This window comes from Bos indicus, chromosome 11, assembly GCF_029378745.1.
Source record: "Bos indicus isolate NIAB-ARS_2022 breed Sahiwal x Tharparkar chromosome 11, NIAB-ARS_B.indTharparkar_mat_pri_1.0, whole genome shotgun sequence".
In the NCBI taxonomy this organism is placed as follows: domain Eukaryota; kingdom Metazoa; phylum Chordata; class Mammalia; order Artiodactyla; family Bovidae; genus Bos; species Bos indicus.
Genome location: NC_091770.1, coordinates 29,069,427 through 29,092,720, shown reverse-complemented (window position 1 = coordinate 29,092,720; position 23,294 = coordinate 29,069,427). Strand labels below are relative to the sequence as shown.

The following is a 23,294-nucleotide window of genomic DNA, read 5'->3' as shown; positions in this document are numbered from 1 at the left end:
TGGCAAAGTAATGTCTCTGCTTTTCAATATGCGATCTGGGTTGGTTGTAACTTTCCTTCCAAGGAGTAACCTTCTTTTAATTTCATGGCTGCAGTCACCATCTGCAGTGATTTTGGAGCCCAGAAAAATGTCTGACACTGTTTCCACTGTTTCCCCATCTATTTCCCATGAAGTGATGGGACCAGATGCCTTGATCTTCGTTCTCTGAATGTTGAGCTTTAAGCCAACTTTTTCACTCTCCTCTTTCACTTTCATCAAGAGGGTCTTTAGTTCTTCTTCACTTTCCACCATAAGAGTGGTGTCATCTGCATATCTGAGGTTATTGATATTTCTCCCCGCAATCTTGATTCCAGCTTGTGCTTCTTCCAGCCCAGCGTTTTTCATGATGTACTCTGCATAGAAGTTAAATAAGCAGGGTGACAATACACAGCCTTGACGTACTCCTTTTCCTATTTGGAACCAGTCTGTTGTTCCATGTCCAGTTCTAACTGTTGCTTCCTGACCTGCATACAGATTTCTCAAGAGGCAGGTCAGGTGGTCTGGTATTCCATCTCTTTCAGAATTTTCCACAGTTTATTGTGATCAGATGAGCCCATTACCTAAAATTGCAAAATGCAGAAGGAAATAATCACCATGAGTGAGAGTTGAGAAATTCTGAGGAGGAAAGTGACATGGACCTTGCCTAATACAGTAGCCTCAGCCTGGCATGAATATTCCCACAGTTAAAGTCTCCAAGTCATCAGAGGAATCTGACAGGGGCTGAAATTGTTTCTTTATTTATCCTAACCAGCCCGTTCAAGAGCACACTTCACAGACTAGGCTCTGCTAGATGACAGCTAATCAATTAGCCTCCCCCTACCCAAATGTCCGGAGAAGACAATGGCACCCCACTCCAGTACTTTTGCCTGGAGAATCCCATGGACAGAGGAGCCTGGAAGGCTGCAGTCCATGGGGTTGCTGAGGGTCGGACACGACTGAGCGACTTCACTTTCACTTTTTACTTTCATGCATTGGAGAAGGAAATGGCAACCCACTCTAGTGTTCTTGCCTGGAGAATCCCAGGGACGGGGGAGCCTGGTGGGCTGCCATCTATGGGGTCACACAGAGTCAGACATGACTGAAGTGACTTAGCAGCAGCAGTACCAGCAGCACCCAAATGTCAAACCGAAAGAATGCAAAAACTTACTGTGCCTAGAGTGTCTTTAGTTTTTTCTTATCTCATAAAGCCCTTTTTGTTGACAACAGCCTAGTGACTGTCCTCCTTAAAACAAGTAAGTATATCATTTGGCACGCAGATAACTAAATGTCTCTGAGTTATGCTTTCATAAGTTAGGGCTTCCCTGGTGGCTCAGAAGGTAAAGCATCTGCCTGCAATGCAGGAGACCCAGGTTCGATCCCTGGGTAGGGAAGATCCCCTGAAGAAGGAAATGGTAACCCACTCCAGTATTCTTGCCTGGAGAATCCCATGGACAGAGGAGCCTCGTGGGCTACAAGTCCACAGGGTCGCAAAGAGTCAGACATGACTGAGTGACTTCACTTTTTATGCTTTCACAGGGTCAAAAAAATAAACACAGAAGCAGGACTAGGCCACAATAACTTTAGATAATAGAATTACCAGATTATTACCAAATGAAGTCCATGTGCCCCATTCCGCAACAAGCCGAGCACTGAGAGGTGCAAGTTTGCAGCAGAGAAAGAGTTTTTTCATGAGACAGCCAAGCGAGATGGGAGAACAAGTCTCAGATCCACCTCTGTAAAGATGAGAGGCTTGGGATATTTATGGGATAAAGAAGCAGGGTGGTCTGAGGCATGGGGAAAGGGGGTTGAAGACAAGAAAAAGGTGGAAGTAATCAGTGTTGTGTGCAGGTTATTTGCATTACATGCTTCTTCATGGGACACATGCTCAGAAAATGGCAGCATTAGCATGTCCTAAGGGTGGGGTTTTTGTCCCTCTGACATCTATTGGAAACTCGCACGGCTGAATGGTCAGTCATCTTGACCAGTTTGAATTGGGCAAGACTATCCCCATGTTCCTGAAAAACAACTTAAGCAACCATTAGTATAGCGACCCATATGTCAGAGATTTTTCTCTAGAGCGTGGTTAAAGAAATCTTGTGATTTATTGTCCAAGCTATGGAGAATCTTGGTGGGTATGCAATTTGCAAGAACAATTAAAGCAAGCTTGATTAGTGAAGGTGGGTTGCAAGTTATTATTAAGCAAGTTATAGTTCAAGGATTCTAACTGATGACTGCCCTCAGTTTCAAGACTGTTAAAAAAGTATGTTTAAGAGGTGGGAGGTGGGAGGGAGGTTCAAGAGCAAGGGAACTTATGTATACCTATGGCTGACTGATGTTGACGTTTGACAGAAACTGACACAATATTGTAAAGCAATTATCTTCCAATTAAAAATTAATAATTTTTTAAAGCATGTTTAAAATAATTAGACTTATCCCTAAGTATTTTGTGTTTTGGGATGCTATTGTAATGTTTTGAGTGTTTTTGTAAAATATTTATTTATTTGGCTATGCCAGGCCTTAGCTGCAGCATACGGGATCTAGTTCCCTAACCAGGGATCAAACCTGAGCCTCCTGCATTGGGAGTGCAGAGTCTTAGACTCTGGACCATCAGGAAAGTCTCCTGTAATGATATTTTTTAAACTTTCCATATGTTCATTGCTGATATGTAAAAATATCATTGATATTTTATATTGACCTATAGCCTGTGGCCTTGCTAAACTTATTTAAGAGTTCTAGTAGCTCTTTTGTAGATTCTTTAGAAGGATTTTCTGTGTGCACGATTATGTTGCTGCTGCTAAGTCGATTTAGTTGTGTCCAACTCTGTGCGAGCCTATAGATGGCACCCACCAGGCTGTCCCATCCCTGGGATTCTCCAGCCAAGAACACTGGAGTGGGTTGCCATTTCCTTCTCTGATGCATGAAAGTGAAAAGTGAAAGTGAAGTCGCTCAGTCGTGTCCGATTCTTAGTGACCCCATGGACTGCAGCCCATGAGGCTCCTCCGTCCATGGGATTCTCCAGGCAAGAGTACTGGAGTGGGGTGCCATTGCCTTCTCACGATTATGTTAACTGTGAGTAAAGACCATTTTCCTTTTTGCTTTCCAATCTCTGTGGCTTTTGTATATTTTTTTTTTGCAGTGACTTGAAGCTCTACCATAATGGTCAATAGAAGTGTTGAAGGTGGACATCCTTGCTTTGTTCCTGATGTTAGGGAAAACGTATTCAGTCTTCTACTACATGAACATTAACTGTGGGTTTTTAATACATGCCCTTTATCAAGGTTGAGAAACAACTTTTCTGTTCTTAGTTTGGAGAACATTTTTATTATGAATGTATTTTAACTTCTGGCAAACACCGTCCTTCCCCACCCCATCTTTTTAGATGATTGTATAGCTTTTCTTATGATAATGTATTTATTTCTTTCTTTAGAAACTGAAAGAAAAGAGCTCTGAATCTGAAGTTTTATACAGTACAGCCAAATTCTCATTTCAGTGAGAGAGTATTAAGAACGTTTTCAAGCATACAGAGCCTCCGAAGTTTAACACACAAAAATCCACAATCAAAACACCTTTAAAAGAAGTGTTCATGTAAGAAAAACAAATCCAGGAGAACCTTCAAGATATATGGGATGTCAGGGTGATCAAATATTTTGATACATTTGTTGCTGTTTAAAAAAACTTTTTTAAAGCTAAGACTAAAATAGACAATGTTTATCCAAAATAACTAACATCAAAAATTCCAAACAAGAATAATATGATGGTGGGGAGAAGAGGGAGACAGAACGGATGCTAAAAAATGCTAATGCATTTGACTTATTACGAGGAAAGTATATATATTTAGAAGTTTCAGAAATCAATAGTCCTGGGAATTTTCATCAGGAGTTATGTGTTCTTTGATAACAGTCAGGGATGGAAGAAGTGAGGCCATTAAATACAGATAGGTATCATTCCCAACACCCCAGTTTATAGTATATCTGAAAAAGAACATCCCCCAACAGAAGCCAGAATTCCAACTTTTAGCAGCATGCTTTGCCTTTTCAGAAATATTGAGTAAGAGATGGAGAAAAGCCCCACCTCACTGTCTTGATTAAGCGGATTTTACTGACATCAGTATTTTAGATTTCCCCCTCTGTGGTTATCTTGAGGTTTTTCTACCCTGGGACAGTGCGTCTTAGTAAGATTCAGCATGGGATTCCATAGTTTAAAGTGGGGAGGGAACATGATTGTGAGAGGGACAAATGGCATGATGTTCCAAGGCAGGTCCTTGTTAAGCAGGCCGATTTTAGTGGAGTGCATAGGAAAACAGGCGGGCTGGAAAATAATCTCTGCAACTACCCGTGCCTGAACACCCTTGGAAGAGCTGTATGTACCCTCTAGTACTCATGCCCTGCACGAACAGGAGTGGGTCATTATGAACAAATGGAGAATTTTTTAAATTAGTTTAAAAAATCACCAACGCACTGTGGTCAGTCCCCTTGTGATGCAGAACACAAGAGGGGAAGAGTGAAGAGTAACTCTGGAAGCAAATAGGCCCAGGACAGGAGAGGCCCCTGTTTTCTGTATGTGCCACTAATGTCCAAAATCCTGCCATGGCCGCTCACTGTCAGATGTGTCTATTTGTATTTTCCTCATCCCAGTGACCAGGTCAGGGGATGAGGAAAATTCTTAGAATTGTGGAAAATTCTTAAAGAGATGGGAATACCAGACCACCTTACATGCCTCCTGAGAAACCTGTATGCAGGTCAAGAAGCAACAGTTAGAACTGGACATGGGACCATGGACTGGTTCCAAATTGGGAAAGGAGTATGTCAAGGCTGTATATTGTCACCCTGCTTATTTAATTTATATTCAGAGTACATCATGCAAAATGCCAGTCTGGATGAAGCACAAGCTGGAATCAAGATTGCTGGGAGAAATAGCAATAACCTCAGATATGAAGATGACACCACTCTTATGGCAGAAAGGGAAGAGGAACTGAAGAGCCTCTTGATGAAGGTGAAAGAAGAGAGTGAAAAAGCTGACATAAAACTCAACATTCATAAAACTAAGATCATGGCATCTGGTTCCATCACTTCATGGCCAATACATGGGGAAACAATGGAAACAGTGACAGACTTTATTTTCTTGGTCTCCAAAATCACTGCAGATGGTGACTGTAGCCATGAAATAAAAAGAAGCTTGCTCCTTGGAAGAAGAGCTATGATAAACCTAGAAAGCGTATTCAAAAGCAGAGACATTACTTTACCAACAAAGGTCCATCTAGTCAAAGCTGTGGTTTTTCCAGTAGTCATGTATGGATGTGAGAATTGGACCATAAAGAAGGCTGAGCACCAAAGAATTGATAGTTTTGAGCTGTGGTGTTGGAGAAGACACTTGAGAGTCCCTTGGACTGCAAGGAGATCAAACCAGTCAATCCTAAAGGAAATCAGTCCTGAATATTCATTGGAAGGACTGATGCTGAAGCTGAAGCTCCAACACTTTAGCCACCTGGTGCAAAGAGCCAACTCATTAGAAAAGACCCTGATGCTGGGGAAGACTGAAGGCAGTAGAAGAAGGGGATGACAGAGGATGAGATGGTTGGATGGCATCACCGACCTGATGAACATGAGTTTGAGCAAGCTCCAGGAGTTGGTGAAGGACAGGGAAGCCTGGCATGCTGTAGTCCATGGGTTCACAGAGAGTCAGACATGACTAAGCAGCTGAACAACAACAGTGACCAGGTCTCATTTCGTGTGTTTTGCTCTCACACTAGCCTTCTTGGAGGACTTTGGAATTCTTGCCTCCCTTGGCTGAACCATGCTGGGGCTCAAAGATGCTCTCAGGCCCATCTTTCTAGACATCACTCTCAGTATCGCTTCTCCATTGTTCAGGTTCCATACTGGGCCCCCTGGGGATTGTTGTCTCCTGGAAAATACCCAAGGGAAAGTGGGGACTCTACCCTGGTCTCCTCTCAAACCCAACCTAAGTCATGAGCTCTTGAACTAGATTGGGAAAATTTTTAAAGGGATTCTGCCCAAAATAGTGCCTGTTGGACTACCAGGGAAAACAAGATTTTGAGAGAGGGCCAGAAAAAAAGTGGAAGTGAAAATCTTAGTCACTCATTCATGTCTGACTCTGTGACTCTATGCACTGTAACCCACCAGGCTCCTTTGTCCATGGAATGCTCCAGGCAAGAATACTGGAGTGGGTAGCCAGCCATTCCTTTCTCCAGGGATTGAACCCAGGTCTCCTGCATTGTAGCAGATTCCTTACCATCTGCCACCAGAGAAACCCAAGTCTTCCAAAAGAGAGTGCTGTCCTCTTGTCCGGGGACCTTCAGTGAAGGGTCCAGCAGGGGAACCACAAGAAAGCAGTCAGCATTAAACATCAATCAGATGGAGGGAGGGAGGAAGAGCTGACTTACTGTGCCCATTAAGTAAGAACTTCCTTATCCCGCTTACTCTTCTCCAGTCCAGCCCCCCACTCAACCCTGGTGTGGTCACAAACAGCAGCATGCAAGATGGGAAGATGTGGTGATTGAGAGAGAGGAACTTGGTTTTTTATCAGACAACTTTCTGTTCTAATTTTTTTTCTAGCTACATCCATGTGTAACTTAAATGCAAAAAAAATTTTTTATTAAAATTCACAAAGTGTGCATTAACCATTGTATGTAATTAAATAATTATGCAGACTACCATTCTAAATGAACGATCCCTAACTCCAACTGAGCTTTCAAGTCAGGCAGGAAAGTCTTCTATCTCTTCTAGGCAGCTTGCTGTCCCAGTTTCACAATAATGATTTCAAACTTTGACCCAGCTGCCTGCCCTTCCCCCAGTCACAGCACTCCCAGAACTAGTGGGCTTCCCTGGTGGCTCAAGCAGTCAAGAATCTGCCTGCAATGCATGCAGGTTCAATCCCTGGGTTAGGAAGATCCCCTGGAGGAAGAAATGGCAACTCATTCCAGTATTCTTGCCTGGAGAATCCAATGGACAGAGGAGCCTGGTGGGCTACAGTCCATGAGGTCGCCAAGAGTTGGACACAACAAAAGCAATTCGGCATGCCCAGATTTCAGGCTCACACTCATCTGAGCTTTATATCCATTCTCTCCTGCCTCCTCAATAACCTTATTCTTTCAGTTTTTTCCACTCTGCTGTTTTCAATATTGTCTTTGCTGGGCTCCTTCTCAAAATGATTTCGACATGCACAAGGTCCTCCACCTTAAAGACAACCCTTCTGGATCCTGTGTCCTCCAGTTACTTTCCTTTCCCTCACAGGCAAACTTAAAAGGCTTGCCCACACTTGCTGTATGCAGTCTTACCTGCCAGGCACTCACCACCCACTGTACATCGGCTGCTGTCCAGAATTCCACATAAACTGGTCTCTGAGCCTGCAGTGACCTCACATAGACAAATCCAATTCCCATCTGAGTCCACATCTTGCTTGGCCTCTGTGTCACTTGGGAATGCTTTGGACTGCAAATAACTGTCTTAGAGCGGCTTAAACAAATAGGAGTCCTCTGCTCATAAGAGGATATCTGGAAGTAAGCAGCTGCTGGTGTTGGTTCAGTGGCCCCACAGCACTGGGGTAGTCTTTCTAAATCCTCTCCCACTTCCTTCCATGGTTGAGGCTGTACATCCCCATTCACAACTGGAGGAAAGGGAGAGGTCTGCATTTGTCTCTTTTATTAGAAAAGCAAAAGATTTCCCAAGTTCCCCTTATGTCTCATTGCCAAGAACTGTGTTCCCTGGTCATCTAACTGCAAAAAAAGATGGGGAAGTGAGTGTTTAATGTATTTTAGCCTTTATTGTAGAGATAGACAAGAGAGAAGGGTGTTGAAAATGGAAACTGGGCTACCACCCACTCTAACCAGTGTTGGCCTGGTGTATCTCTTGGGTTACTTAAAACCTACGCACACCCTCACTTTCCCACATACATATTTAACCTGGGGGGTGGGGGGGTGGGGTACTCACTCCATACAGGAGATAATCCTAGACAGGAGTCTCAGCCAGCTCCTGCCTACCACATAGAGTCCAGGTTCTCTGTGTACTCTGTAGGACCCTCTTTGAGGTTCAGGTGTGGCTTCTCATGGTTGGATGATTTAAGCCAAGACAAGTTCATTGCCTGCTAAAATGAGAAAGATGGGATGTACCAAGTATTGGAGAGAACGGGGACCAATAGAACACCTTATCCTCTTGCTGGTCTAGATTGACGCAGCCACTTTGAAAGATTTTTGGCACTATCTCGTACAACTGAACACCTGCATTCACTCTGAGCCGGGTGAATACCTGACACAGACATGAGCAGGTGTGCAAGAAAACATGTGTTGTACAAAGTTTGAAGCAGCATAATTTATAACCACCTGAAACTGGAAACCACCCAGATGTCCACTGATGATAGAAGGGAAAAGGGAGCAGCATACAGAAATGAGGGTGAATGTTCTAGATGCACACACTATGTACAGATCTCAAAACAATGCAGTGTAAAAGAAGCCAGAGACAAAAGAGTATGTACTGTGGGTTCCATTTATAGAAAAAACAAAAACAAGTAAAAGCCACTCTGTGGTGTTAGCAAAAGCCAGGATAGCAATTGCCTTTCAGGAGAGGGTGGTGCTTGGAGAGGAGCACAGGTAGGTCTCCTAGGATGCTGGTAATGTTCTGCTTCTTGATCTGGGTGCTGGTTATATGGGGGCATTCAATTCCTGAAAGTTTATTGAGCTGTATGTTTTTCGGTATGTGTACTTTTGTGTGTACTATTGTGAAATAATAGAAAAAAAACATATATATACACCCTTGGTTCCTGGCACAGAGCTGTAATTCCATTGTAATTTCATAAGTGACAGGAGCACTAGGAGCATCTTTGTTCTAATATTTGGCCTTTGACCCTGGTTCATGATGATTTTTAAATCCCTTGGAATTTCCTTGGTGATTGGAGTGTCCTTTGTTCTAATGTGGTGACCCTTGGTGGGCCCCTGGATGGCTTCAGGATGGGTCTGATCACCAAAAGACCATAATTAGACAGGTAGAGCTTTTAGCTCCACTCACTAACCTCCAAGAAAGGGAAAGGACTGGAGATTGAGTTAATCATTGATTATGCCTGTATGGGGAAGCCTTCATAAAAATCTCAGTGGTACAGGGTTTGAAGCTTCTGGGTTGGTGAGTATATCCACATGTCTGCAGGGTGGGGTACTGCAACTCCAAAGAGACAGGGGCTCCAGTGCTTCGTGCCTTTCCAGACCTCACTCTATACATTTCTTCATCTAACTGTTCATCTGTACCTTTTGTGGTAACCTGTACTATAAAATAAACTGGGAAATGCAAGTAAATGTTCCCCTGAGTTCTGTGAGCTGTTCTAGCAGATGATAAAATCTCAGGCGGGAGTCATGGGAACGTTCAATTTGTAGCCAAGTCCAACAGAAGTCATGGTTAACCTGGGGACCTACTTACTGAGCTTGGAATTGGAAGTGGGCAGCAGTCTTATGCAGCTGAGTCCTTTACCTGTGGGCACTGTACTAACTTCAGTTAGTGTCATAATTGAATTGCATTGTAGAACACTCAGCTGGTGTTGCAGAAAATTGCTTAGTGTGGGGAGAACACCCCACACGTCTGCTGTCAGAAGTATTGTGTGTGTGAGTAAAGGAAAACAGGAGTGTGTTTTTTTCTGAACAACCATGCATCAATAAGCTCTAAAGAAGAAAACCAAATCAAAATACAGGGAAACACAGTCAATGCACAATGTGAAGAAATAATAAAACTCCTTTCTTTCCAGAAAAAAAGAGAATAAAAAACATAAGATTATACCCCAGTCAGTAAGCCACATCCCGTCCAGTCCTGCTGGACAGAAACAAGGGGTGTCTTCCGTGACCACGTATCAGGTTCTTGTAGGGGATCTGGCAGCCCCTCCCTTGTTAACAGGGACGACCACCGTTGACCAGGCTGAAGATTTTAGGGATATATGACTCCATCCACCATTTGTTAGGCTTCTGGTCAAGTTTATGCATGAGTAATCACAATCACATAACTTATCTAAAGAGTCTTCAAATGGTTTTCTAATGAAAGACTATATTCCACTCCCCCCAATAGGTAGTATATTTGACTTTTTAAAAATGAAAGCAATATAAAAAGATAAAATGAGGTCTGATTCTCACCTCTGTTCTCTTTTGTTAGTTCCTTGGGTATACCTCAAATGTTTCTTTTTGGAAAACAAGCAAGACCAAGTACCGGAATACTTAAGTCTTACAGGAGCTGGCCTGTGTGCTCAGTCGCAGTGGAGGTGATTCAAAACAAAGCAGGTAGAGAAGCCACCTGTGGCCCCCAGCTGCAGTCCATCTTTGCTCCCGTGGGCCTCTATCTTATCTCCTGATAAAGCTGCCTCTTCCCTGTCTCCATTTGTTCTGACTTCAACTTGGATATTCAAAGAAAATTGTTTATTTCAACCCAGCAAGGCTCCAAATTGTGCGACTCAGCTACTTTAGGCTGTGAGCTGTACCTCATCAAGTCCTCCTCTCTCACCAAGGCCTTATTTTCTTTAACCTCTGCTTTCAAATCCGTTCTAATCTGGATTTGCCACTCTCTTGAAGGACTTTGCTGAAAGCTACTTTAAAAAGGAAGAAAAAAAGGCAATGCTCTCAAGTGTTCTGTATTGTTCCTGAGATTTCTCCAATAATACAACTTTGGTTAGCGTGTGGGTTTTTTCCAAGTGACAGCTGTCTAGCAAGTGACAGCAGTTCAACTCTTTACTACTTAACATGTTGGTCACCAACTTTCCAATATGGAATAGAGAGGCTTCACCACTGGCTACCTTATTACTTCAGTTAGCCAATCCCACATTTTATTATTGGTTTTTGTGTTCTACTTCTAGTAACAAGTTATTTGCCTGTTAGGAATGGGTTCAGCTACAAGTTCTAGAACACTCCTCTATAAATGGCTTAAACAAATGTCTCATGGACTAAAACGGGGCAAGGGAGGTCAATAAGGAAGTTCTCACAGTAGTTTAAGTAGCGGATGATGGTTTCCTGGGTGTTAGTTATACCTCAGTAAAGCTGGGGGCAAGGGGGAATGTAGCTCCTAGAATCTGGCTTGAGTAACTAAATGGATGGCAGTGACATTTGCTAAACTGGGAAAAACAGAGAGGTACATGTTTGGGGGTGAAAATATTTCAGTGGGCCAAGTTAAGTTTGGGATCCTAGTTAGACACTTCTGTGGAGATGGCAAGTAGGCAGTTATTTTGAGGAGTCAGGACTTATAGGCTGAGGTCACTGTTTGAAGTCTTTTTTTTGGAGTCATCTGCTTGTAAATGGCACCTAAGACCACATGATTAGATGAAATCACATAAGCAGAGTGGATAGGTCGACAAAGAAGGGGACTAAGGATAGAACCCTAAGCACCCCGATATTTATAGGTTGAGAAGTAGGTGAGAAGTCAGTGAAAAGAACCCAAGAAAGAACAGCCAGTGAGACAGGAGGAGGACCAAGTACATGGCATCAAAAAACAAAAGAAGGTGTTTCAAAGTAGGAATGAGTGACTGTGAGAAGTAGTACTGAGATGGAGAGTAAAAACAAAGAAAAGGAAAAGGCACCACTGAATTTGCATGCAGACTGCAGTTTCAGTAATGCAGTGGACAAGAAACCCCGGCAAGATGAAATGATCCTGGGGATGGTCTATTAGAGGGGGAGCGATTGGTGATTCAAGAGAGAGATGACACAGGATAAGATCCACAGAAAAAGTGGAAGTGTTGGATAAATAGAATGAGAAATGCTTTATCCATCAGACACTGAACTTGTTGAAGGAGACCATTTCTTGTTTGTATTCATTTCTTGGGTTAACTCCTAGCACAGAGCCTAGTACCTAGGAGGTACTCAAGAAGTGTTACTGAATGAATGAATAAACCATCAGATGGACAAATGGATGGACAGCAGAGGGAGAGCTGAAAAATGAACTAGATCAAACTAACTCAAACTTCAGAGTAAGGAAAGGAGGAGGAGTCTGGGATTAATAGGGTGTCCTCTATCCTCAGATGGTAAAGAATCTGCTTCTAAAGTGGGAAACCTGGGTTCAATCTCTGGGTCAGGAAGACACCCTGGAGAAGGGAATGGCAACCTACTCCAGTATTCTTGTCTGGAGAATCGCATGGGCAGAGGAGCCTGGCTGGCTACAGTCCATGGGGTCACAGAGATGGACATGACTGAGCAACTAAGACCCTGCTCTCCTGCCACAATGGTCAGAGAAGGGTGGAAATAATTTTCTGAGCTATTAAAACTAGAAAGTGGTACTTGATGCTAGACAATATGTTCACCATCCATGTTTCTTTCTTCATTCTGCCAACCCATAAAAAGATAGGAAGCCTGGGTGCTTGATTCTCCCAGTTTGCAGACTCCCAACATAATTCTCTCAACTAAGTCCCTGCATCATCTTCAATCCCTGGCTGAGCCCACAGCAGTTCTGTATTTCCTAGGGTTATCTGAATTTTTTCCTTAGAGATTTATCTTAATCTATCTAAGTATACCCGAAGTATATTACGTTTCCTGTTTTTCTCCATCCTAAAATTGGTCCCAGGGCCCACGGTTGGTGAGCACCTGCAGGGGCTAATGGCTTGATCCTGACAGAACTGGAATGGCAGGCAACAATTTTTTTCTTCACGCTATTATATTTTTTCCTAACTTGCAGTCAGAGAAACCCAGGAACCTGTAGAGGTGGAGCTGGTGGTGGAGCTGAAAGCCAGTTTGCGGGCCAGTTGCATCCGCCATCCAACGTCCTCATTCTACTACAATCCTGGGGGCTTCCGGGCTTGCCTAGCCTCTACGGTCTTGGGGGTTCAGGTGGTCCAACCCAGGATCCAACCGAGTGTCGCCCTATGGAAGGTAGACAGAAGAAATGCCTCCGCCCAGTCCTTCCTGGGCCTGAGGCCGTTACACGTGGAATCACCCCAGCGGCCCGGATCCCGCACTGGTCAGAGGCGGGGCCCGCGGCGCCAATGGGCGGGCAGAAAGGGACGCGCGTGCGCACAGCGGGCCAGGCCGGGGGCGGAGCGGAGGAAAAACGTACTGAAGACGGGAGCTGGCGAGGCTCATGTTGGAGGGCTTCGCGTCTGGGGAAAAACTGGTGGCAGCTGGTGGCAGCGAGGGTGAGTGAACCGGGGGCCTCCCGCGATCCGGCTGCGGCCTGTGATCCCTGTGACCCGACCTTGGAGGAGAAGGTCCGTGGGGTGGCATTCAGGAGTCTGCAGAGGGGCGGGATCCTGGCGTTCCTTCGGGGGCTCTCAGGGCTTCTGGCTAGCTTTGGAAGGCAAGCGCGGCCTGGGTGGGGGCTCGGACCCCGAGCCTCCCCGGGAAGTTGGCCGACTAGGAGCAGAGCCTCCCTCCCGGGGCATATGCCATAGGGGCTTTAAAGCCTGATGGGCCGGCCGGGGTCGATCTCCGCGCTCTTGGAGGACCTGCGGTGGACCTGCGCGCGGGCCCGAGTCGTTGCTGTCCGTCTGCCCCTGGTACCCCGTCTCTCTCTGGGAGAGACAGTAAACACTGACGGGGGCCGAGCTTGGCCAGGCTATGCCAGGGAAACAGGGAGGCGGGGAAGCCTGTATTCCTCTCTTGTATCCCCTGTGTGGGCATGGCACCGCCATCCATCCAGATGCCCAAGCAGAGTCTTGCACGTCATTCTCACCTCCTGCACGCTTTACCCATCCACATCGAATCCATCACAAATCTCCCTTGGATACGCCGACTTCTCCACGCCCAGTTCCTCTGCTCTAGCAAGTTCAGGCCACCATCATCTCTCCCCTGTGCCCCTTCTCCGTCCTCTGTGCTTTGTTATATGTTGGCAAGCCAGAGTGATGGCCTTAAAACCGAAATCTGATCACGGTCACCAGAACCCACCCCCCATCCCCTGGTCTTCCTTCTGTGGATCCCTATTGCTCTTACAAGCTCTTGAACATCGCTTTCAATGCCCTTGGTGACCGGTCTTCTTTACTTTACTAACTCATCCGTCTCCACTATACTGTCTTCAACCATGTTGAACCCTTTTTAGTACCCAGATTGGACCACGCTCCTTCTAGGCTTAGGTGTTTGTTACAGTAAGTTCGCTCTACCTGAAGTGCTATTCTTTAATTGAAAAAAAAAAAATCGTCCTTCATATATTAACCCAGGTAGGGGTTCGGGCTATTGCCATGCCCTACAGCTATCCATTTACTGGTCTTTTCCACTGGGCTGTAATCTGTGTGACAGGAGCCTGTCTGGTTCTTGTCACACAGATTATCCTATCCTCAGACATACGTGTCCTCAGAACCTTGTGCAGCACCAAGCTGTTTAGCGAAGTTGTTGTTGTTGTAGTTTAGTCACATCCAACTCTTTTGCAATCCCATGAACTGTAGCCTGCCAGGCTTCTCTGTCCATGGGATTTCCCAGGCAAGAATACTGGAGTGGGTTGCCATTTCCTTCTCCAGGGATCTTCCCAAGCCAGGGGTTGAACCCCACGTCTCCTGCACTGCAGGCAGATTCTTTACTGCTGAGCCATCAGGGAAACCCAGGGAACAGTTTAGTTAAATGTATAAATGAAGCATGCTAGCTCCCTCCCAAATGAACAAATAGATCAAGTTATTAACTGCCTGCTTCTCCAGAATCAGTTGTCAACGCCCAGCCCATGTAGAGGTTTCTTTTTCTAGGAACTTGGTTCTTTCCTTACTTTCAGTCCAGGACCATGGCAGTTTTAAATGGGGAAGTACCAGTCAGAGTTTTTCTTTGGCATCGACTCTGGGTACAGGATGTGTGGCTACTTTGAGTTTGATTCTTAACTGAGGGCGGTAGCATGAGAGAAAAGTTGCCTACAACTGATGGGAGGAAGGCTGACTCCAAACTTTTTGGTGCTGATAAGACTAAGGACACAATGAGAGTGGGCCAGGCCAAACCACTGCTGGGAGGACTCCAAGGGAAGTTATGTTTCTAGCTTAGGTCAGATCCTCTGTGGCAGGAAACAACACACCTGAGTTCCAGGGCCCAGGGCCCTGATACAGAGTGAAGGCATGCAGTTCCAGGTGAGCTCAGTATTTTGTTACAAATTCACTAAAGGAGTAAAGGAGAGACAGAGAAAATAGCTTCCCCGTCTTCACAGAGGGAGGGAGAGAGAAGAATAAAAGGAGAACAGTATGTGACCATAGGTTAAGGCCAAGTGAGTGTGAGAGACCGCAGACTGAGGTCAGAGGAGGGAACAGCTGGCTTTGGCTGAGAGAGCACAGAGATGACATTTGAACTGGGCCTGGAAGGAAGGGGGCAGATGGACAGGTGGAGCGAATGCGAACAAACGCCCTAGGACTGGGAGAGGCTGCTGGAGCCAGGAGGAAAGCCCTGTTACAGTCAAGGCCCGGTGGGAGCCGGCCGCCGTCAGTGGTCTAGCGCTTCTCCCCAGAACGCCTGTGAAGGATGTCTCAAATTCAGAAATCTCTCCTCCTCTGGATTTTTCTCTAGCCTAGCCTTTACACTTTCTGAAAGGCCAGTGAACCCAGGAACTCCTGGGGCTTATCTGCCAAGCTCTTTGCTTATGGCCTTGAGCTAAATAGTTGGAGTGTGGGTGATGCAACTTGTTCTTTCGGCGGAAGGGGCTGCTAATATTTCCTTTTCAGTGTGAGCAGTATGGTTTGTCAGGTGGCAGTCAGATTCCCTGTTCTTTTTGTAGCACTTTCTAGGGGGAGTTTCTCTTCTGTGTTTGCAGATTTGGCTTTTGTTGTGGTCTCAAGGTTGGAAACCTGGCACAGCAAGCCAGAATGGGGTGAGCCCCAAATGTATGGTTCTTGGCCTTTATCGGGTCTCCTTTGAAGAGGGGATAATTTGGACTCAAAGTTACTATATTACCAAGAACTTGGTTGCTTTTTGGCCTTATTCCAATAGAACCTCTCCCCCTCACCCCACCCATTCCTGATATACTAAGTATCCAACCACATGGTTCTAGGAGATGGTGCCAGGGGTCTGTTGATCACTGAGCTCTACTATCTGATAGATAGCGCCCGAACCGAATTTCATCCTCAGTTACGTTGACATCAGACCTGGCAGTGTATAGGTGAGGATGTTAACTCCCCAGCTCCCAAGGACCATGGCACGAAGGCTGAGAACCTCCAGCCTCTGTGCAGGAACTGTGCCCAGTGCTGCGAATGGAAATCCAGCCCCCAGCCTCACAGAGCCCAGTCCAACAGAGGGTACTGAGAGGTCCTCAGACGTGTTCACAGGTGCATGCACAGCTGTTGTCAGCAACAGACAGGACCCTCCTGAAGGGAAGCACTTAGGAGCATATGGGAAGAGCGTCTAAGCCAGACTCGGAATTGAATAAGGCTTGCTGGAGAAAGAGACATCTAATGCATTATGAATCTTAAAGGCTTCCCCCTCTGGTCCCTCCTGTCCCAGAACTCTGCAGTGTGTTGTCAGAACAAGCTATTCTTCTCTGGTTGGGGCAGTCTTTGCGGAGAGTAACCTGATACCTTGTTTTCAGGTACCAGGTAGAAGGACAGTGGCCTCATCAGTGTCTGGACACTTCTATTTGGTAAAATTGGGATGTAGTTTCTGGCTGTTCCTGAATTATTTTCTAGAGATGAGACTCAACCAGAATCCCCCTTTTTATTCCATCCATATAGAACTGGAACAAAATTATGGGATGAATTGCATTAAATATATATTTGTAAAGAAAACACATGTTTTTAGTAAAAATTTTAGAAGCAATGGAAAAGTAAAGAGAAGAAAAATAAAAGTCACTCCTAATCTCATAATTCAGAAAGTAATCTCTCTTAGTAGTTTTTAGTCTTTGTTCTGTGTATGAGAAATATACATACATTGTTTTGTTTTTTACAAAAGTGAATTTTTTTTTTTCTTTTTGGCTGTACCACGTGGCTTGTGGGATCTTAGTTCCCCAACCAGGGACTGAACTCAGAGCCACAGCAGTGAAAGCACCGAGTCTTAACCACTGGACCACCAGGGAATTTCCCCAAAATGAATTATTCTTTACAGACTTTTGTAGCCTGCTCTTTTTTACTTGGTGTATATTGAACATCTTTTTCTGTTATGAAATATGACAATTGCATTTTGATGTCCCTATTCATTTGCAAGACTCGATGCTTCTTTTTACACCTAGAAGTTATATATCCCAGGGACCATTGTCTCCTTAAGGGAGGGTATACTGCTGATATCCAGCAAAGCGGGTCTGGGAAATTTTCCTAAACATTGTGGGGATGGCATTTTCCTAGGGTCCTGCCCTCCAGAGCCTCTTGGGGTAGGTGAAAGGGGCCAGAACACCTCTGAGTAGAGGTCTCTTGGCTGTCCTTCAACTTCTTTTTTTTATAGAGGTCAGTCTATAAGCCCTGGAAGGATCAGGACTTTCAGCTGAATAGCAGGAGAAGGAAATGGCAACCCACTCCAGTGTTCTTGCCTGGAGAATCCCAGGGACGGGGGGGCCTGGTGGGCTGCCGTCTATGGGGTCGCACAGAGTCGGACATGACTGAAGCGACTTAGCAGCAGCAGCAGGGCGGCCTGAGTGTTGGTGGGGTACAGGTGGGAACAAGGCACTCCTGTCCTTGGGGAGCTTGCTGTGTAGCCAGCTGTTTCTCCTTGTTGACCAGGACTCCAAGTCCAGCCAAACCCCGGAAGTACTAGATGGAACCTAATCCCTATGGAGCTCTCCTCCCTGGTGCTCTTTCTTGTGGCTCAATTGCTTGCCTCCCTCACAGCCCTGGGAGGTGGACGAGGCAGGGGATAATGCCCACTGCCGTGGGCCTTGATCTAACCTACCCACTGTTTCCCTCAACCCCTATCTCTGGTCTCACTCTGCCTAATACCTTCCCCATTGCACTGCCAGATGAGCTGTTCTGAAACCATCTCTGCTCTCATCTCCCTCAGTGGCTCCCATCCATCCCCAGGCAATGTCAGCCTCTTGGCCTAGCATGCAGAGCTGCCTCCAGCATGGCCTGGTCAGCCTCTGCAGCCTGTTGCCCGCTGTTCCATCCACTTCATACCCTCTAAGCTCAAGTCCCTCTCACCCACTTGGAGTTTCTCTCCCCCTTGACTGCACCTACCCTTCTACTCACACCGTCCATTCGTCCTTCAGTTCCTGCACGCCCACTGCACACCCCTCTATCTGGACCTGCTGAAATGTCCCCATGTCTGTTAACCTCTGGCTTTCTCTAGCCCGAAGGACACTTCGTCCTCTGAACTCTCAGAGGGTTTCCTCTTTCTTTAGTACACCTCACTTTCTGCCTTGATTAGTGCTCTTGGCAGGAAGTATTTCTCTCACCAGACTGTAAGCTGCTCGTAGGCAGGAGTGCTCTCCAGATCCCAGTAAACTCTCATTGAGCTGCTTGGCATTCTGAAGGGGCTTCAGGAAAGGTCATGGACCTGCCAGCCCATTTGAGTGATGGGGACTTGGAGAGCCCGAGGTCATCCTGCAGTCTGGTGGCAGAGCTGGCCAGCTCTCTTCCCCAGCCCTGCTCCTTCACCCAGTTCCCAGGAGTGTGCTGTGTCAAGTCTTGAAAGAACCTCAGTTCTGGTGTTCTTGTCTTCACCTTCTTGTTCCCCACCTCCCAGGTACCGGTGACCATGAGATCTCTGCGACTGCTCAGAATCCCCTTCCTGTGTGGCTTGCTCTGGGCCTTTTGTGCCCCGGGTGCCAGGGCCGAGGAGCCCGGGGCCAGCTCCTCCCATCACGGCAGCATGGGCCTGGATAAGAACACAGTGCATGACCAAGAGTACGTATTCAGCCAGGGCTGTGGTCCAGGGGCCTCCCCGTCTGCAGCTGCAGCCAGCTGCAAGGGCACACGCTGTCCCCTTTGCCTTCTACTATTTGTACAACCCCTTGACATTTTTCCAAGCATGGTGTTTATTCCTTGTAGCCGCCTGTAAGTCCAGGTGTTCTTCTTTTGCCATCAGATCACAGATGAGACTCAAAAAGGATGAATGGCTTTCCTGAGTTCATTCTGTCTCTCTCTCAGCACAGACAGGCAGACAGACACAGACACCAGCAGTAGTGGCAGAGTCCAAAATAGAGCTAAGGTTTCTTGCTTATGACAAGATCTTTTTCTTTTTTCTTGGCATGTTCAAACATTGCATCATTTGTTGGAACTTTTACCCTGGGCCAGTTAGCCTCACACATTCCTGCCTACAGTTCCTGCTCTATTATCCTTAAATTGCTTTAAGAAAAAAAAAAAAAAATTAATAGCTCCCCCAACAATGTTAGGTAAAGAACCTGCCTGCCATTGAAGAAGACCTAAGAGACATGAGTTCAGTCCCAAGGTCTGGAAGATCCCCTGGAGTAGGAAATGGCAGCCCACTTTAATATTCTTGCCAGAAAATTCCATGGACAGAGGAGCCTGACGGGCTACAGTCCAAGGGGTCGCAAAGAGTCGAATACGACTGAACATGCACACACCCCCCCAAATGTTATAACCATATTCTAATAATAAAAAGGAAAAAGCACCCATAATCTTGCCAGCGTAACAGATGAACTGTTTGATTTTTCCCTACTACTTTCACGGCCTTGCCTATGTCTGTCTTCCTGGAGAGTGGTCTGCCACTGTTTCTGTTAGTTTTTCTGTGATGGGTGTACTTGAAGATCTTGAACTTTTCAGAGTCTTTAAGATTTCAGCAGGATCCCAGCCCAGCATCGCTGCCAAGTGGTCTGAGCTTCACTGTTGGTCTTTAGGCATATCATGGAGCATCTCGAAGGTGTCATCAACAAACCAGAGGCGGAGATGTCCCCACAAGAGCTGCAGCTCCATTATTTCAAAATGCATGATTATGATGGCAATAATCTGCTTGACGGCCTAGAACTCTCCACGGCCATCACTCACGTTCACAAGGAGGTAGGTCGGGCAGTAGCCCGGGGGGCAGCACCTCGGAGGGGCCTCCCTCTGGTGACTCAGCCCCTGCTCCTGATGGCTTCCCCTGTCCTTGTGCAGCACTGTTACTGCTTCTCCTCTTTCTGCTCACCTTCTGCTCTGCCTTTTTTCCTGTTCAGAGGGCCTTCTCACAAAGGGTGACCAGCCGAGGCAGAAGCCCCAGAGCCTGCCTTGGATCTTTAGCAAGTGCCACTGGCATTTCCACCACGTGCCAGGGTCTGAGAACTAGCTGAAAGGCAGACCACATTCAAAAGGCAGAACTGGGGAGAGGTTATATCATTTGGGAAGAATGGCCTGTCTGGTCCAAGGGATCAAGGGATTTGATGATAAGGGTTTGGGTAATACAGTATGATGGTCATGTCCTTGTTATTATCTCTAATTTGAGAGGTGAGGAAACTGAAACTCAGATCTTATGCCTCCAGATCTAATGTCTGTTCCACTTGACCACACTGTAATCTCAAGAGAGGAGGAGAGGCAAAGTTGGGGAGGGGCGTGTGCTCACACCGGCTGCCAGCCGAGCCGGGCTGTGTTTGCTCTGAAGGTAGCAGGGAGCACCAGCGGCTTTGCACAGGAGACAAGCATGACTAATGCAGTGTTTGCTGTGGGAGGCAGACTGATGGATGCTAGCAAAGACTGGCTTTGGGAGAGGAATCGAGGTCCAGCTGCCCTGGCAGGCGAGGATGGTGGTGGGCAGGAGAGGAAAGGGTCGGGACATGGGAGAGGTGACAGAAGACGGATTGGCCACAGATAGGAGCAGCATTAGCTCAGCCCTTGGCAGCGTGAGCCCTGCCACACCTGCTTCTGGAGCAGAACTGCCTTCACCTCAGAGACTGTAACAGGGTCTGCTGGTCGGCAATGCCTTCTTCCTCTTGTCCTGACCCTGAGATGTCTAGTGTGGGCTCTCACCACTTTAGCAGAGCTGACCTGTGGGAGGGCCTGGGCTGTGAGCTTTTCTTTAGGACAGATTTGTGGGTCCTGGAATCTGTGAGACTCTGAGTTCTCTAAGCCAGACCCAGCTTTCTACAATGAACATGTATGACTTTGGTAATGAAAAAAGAATGAAAAGTATTTTTTAAAACAAATCAGCAAGGGCCTACTTTGATTGCATCGTCCTTTTAACTGCCAAATATCATTTTTTAATTGGGTTGTTGTGAATTGACTCTGGATCTAACATGTGGCTTGTGGATTTCCAAGAAGTAGAAGTACTACATTTGAAGGAGTCTGTGGACATTTTATTTTGGACATTAACCAGGCGCTTTCAGTAAAAGATGCAGCTCATCTTGGTGTGATTTGTATCTTGTAGGAGGGAAGTGAGCAGGCACCAATGAACGAAGATGAGCTGATCAACTTAATAGATGGTGTTTTGAGAGACGATGACAAGAACAATGATGGATACATCGACTATGCCGAATTTGCAAAATCCCTGCAGTAGACCCGATGTGGCCATCTCCCAGTTAAATGCAAATCTGACCCATTATAATGTGATCGGACACTTTCCGTAATGCAAAATAACTCATTTCCAAAATACTGCTTTGGTATTTTGGTAAAAACCTGTAGCAACTTGTTACACTGGGGTGAGAAAGAGAAATCAAGAGAAATAAAAAAGCAGAGGAATGGGACCTACTGTAGTCCCCAAGTACTGTTAAATATCTTATTGGACAAGGGCTTGATAAAAAAAATCCTTTTAAGGATATTGGATGATCACAGCTGAGCACTCAGGAACTTGGATGGAGAATGCTGCTAGGCTCTTGGTTTTAATTCATGCTACCTGAAAAGTAAGACAAGCTTTTGCTAACTGGACACACTTTTCAGTAACTGAAGGAATGAAATGAATGCCAAATGTTTCCCCTGGGGCTGTCCTGTCTCTTCAGAGGAACGTGGTCAGTATTCTGTAAAGTTCCCCTGGCCTAAGTGATTACTTGTTCTGGTCAAGGGAGTATTTATTAGGCTATTCAAAGCCACAGATCAGAAGAATGTCAAATAGTTGAGCTAGCCAGAGTCTAAGATTCTGTATCTCCTGGGACTTTGGGAACACCACACCACTGACCTAAGTGATTCACCTTTTTCAGTTTTTCAATATTTCGTAATACTACTGCCACATCCTTACACTATCTTTTATGTCTTCTTCAACCAAGGAGAGACCTCAATTCTAAAAGTGTTCTCTACTTCTCATCATTAGCAAACATTTTAGCTTTCTAGGTATTTGTATTTAACTTTGTTTCTAGGGTTTTGTTTTTGCAGTTTAGAAACTCTTAAGAATGTAAGGACTTTATCCCTTCTGCTTGATACAGCAGAGGTGAGCTACCAGCCAGTCTAGCCTAAGTGAAAAGTGGAAAGATTCTTCACCAAGCAGGTGATTAACCTGATACACATGAGATCTAGAAGGAATGTTGTTTAAATTACCTCTTCTGCCTGAATACGTGAATTCTTTCAGATCAGCAGAAAAAGAAGCCTAAAAACTCTTAAAAGTGTGAATCTCAATTGTAACTGAAAATCAGAAGTGGCTGCAGATTATAAGTTGGCTTATGGAATGTGATGGATATGCTGTGATAGGAAACCTGAAATGATGGTTGAATGGGTTAAAAAAAAACTGCATAAAATTTGCTGTAAGATATATAGACTTATTTTCTGTACTAAAGTATTCTTATAAGAAAAATAAGTATTTGTAAAAATGGTTTCCTGTGTCAAGTATTTGTGCAATCAGAGCTGAATTGTAAACTATTCTTGTAATAACTGGTTATTTTGAAAGATTTATATAATGAATTCTGGATATATGACCAATAAAACTGATGAAATGCAAGAGCAGTTGATTTTGTGCACATAGGCTTCTTCTCCTACCACCCAAAGGATTGGTTGGTTTAATGCCCACGTTTACAGGTGGGACCCATCCCGTGGGCTGGGACCCTCCCTGGCACTACCTTGTTCCTTTCTGCAGGGGTAGATCTAGGATTCACAGTAACTGTCCTTCTGTAGGCATTTTTTCCTTCTGCATGAAAGCACTTTTTGGACTGTCCTTCTCTGGCCAAGTTCAGATTATGACGGCATTGTCTAGGAAAATACAATGTTTTCTCCTTGAGTCTCATTGACTGTTTTTTCTTAGCCGGAAAATTTAAATTAGATAGCATTATTGCAAGCACCCTTGGACCAAGCAGGAAGCATAGTCGCCCCTGGATTTTTGGAAATGACACTGTTCTGCCAGTTGAAAGGAGAGCAAAGGAAGAAGTTACCATTGCCTCCCTGACTCCCATCCCCTGCCCGAGACCCCTGGGTCTTGCCCCACTTCATCCAAAGCTGCCCTTCTGGATGGATCTAGTGAGCAGACCCACGGTTGAAAGAACCTTGTATTGTTGGCAGCTAGGAAGTGAGGCAGCTGGAGACGAAGAGACAGATTCCTACAAGGTAGAGTCACCCAGTTAAACAGACCAGACAGACACCTCTTCCCT

The 23,294-nt window shown here is 45.6% G+C and overlaps 1 protein-coding gene and 1 non-coding gene across 5 annotated transcripts in view; both read left to right on the top strand.

The window, feature by feature from the left end:
- Positions 1-22,651, top strand: part of MCFD2 (multiple coagulation factor deficiency 2, ER cargo receptor complex subunit) — a 46,239-nt gene extending 23,588 nt beyond the window's left edge. Inside the window, exons 1-4 of one of the 4 annotated variants that reach the window (XM_019970108.2) lie at positions 12,829-13,113; positions 18,542-18,702; positions 19,656-19,815; positions 21,155-22,651. In XM_019970108.2, coding sequence (XP_019825667.1) covers positions 12,844-13,113; positions 18,542-18,702; positions 19,656-19,815; positions 21,155-21,283 — 720 coding nt within the window. In that variant the 5' untranslated portion in view covers positions 12,829-12,843 and the 3' untranslated portion in view covers positions 21,284-22,651. Of the gene's footprint in view, positions 1-12,828; positions 13,114-13,163; positions 13,186-18,541; positions 18,703-19,655; positions 19,816-21,154 lie in introns of those variants that run through there. The other 3 variants (XM_019970107.2, XM_070798604.1, XM_019970109.2) reach the window with 3 other exon arrangements.
- Positions 1,338-1,409, top strand: TRNAC-GCA (transfer RNA cysteine (anticodon GCA)). Its single transcript has one exon. It is a non-coding gene; the product is annotated as a tRNA-Cys (tRNA).
- Positions 22,652-23,294: the final 643 nt, after the last annotated feature.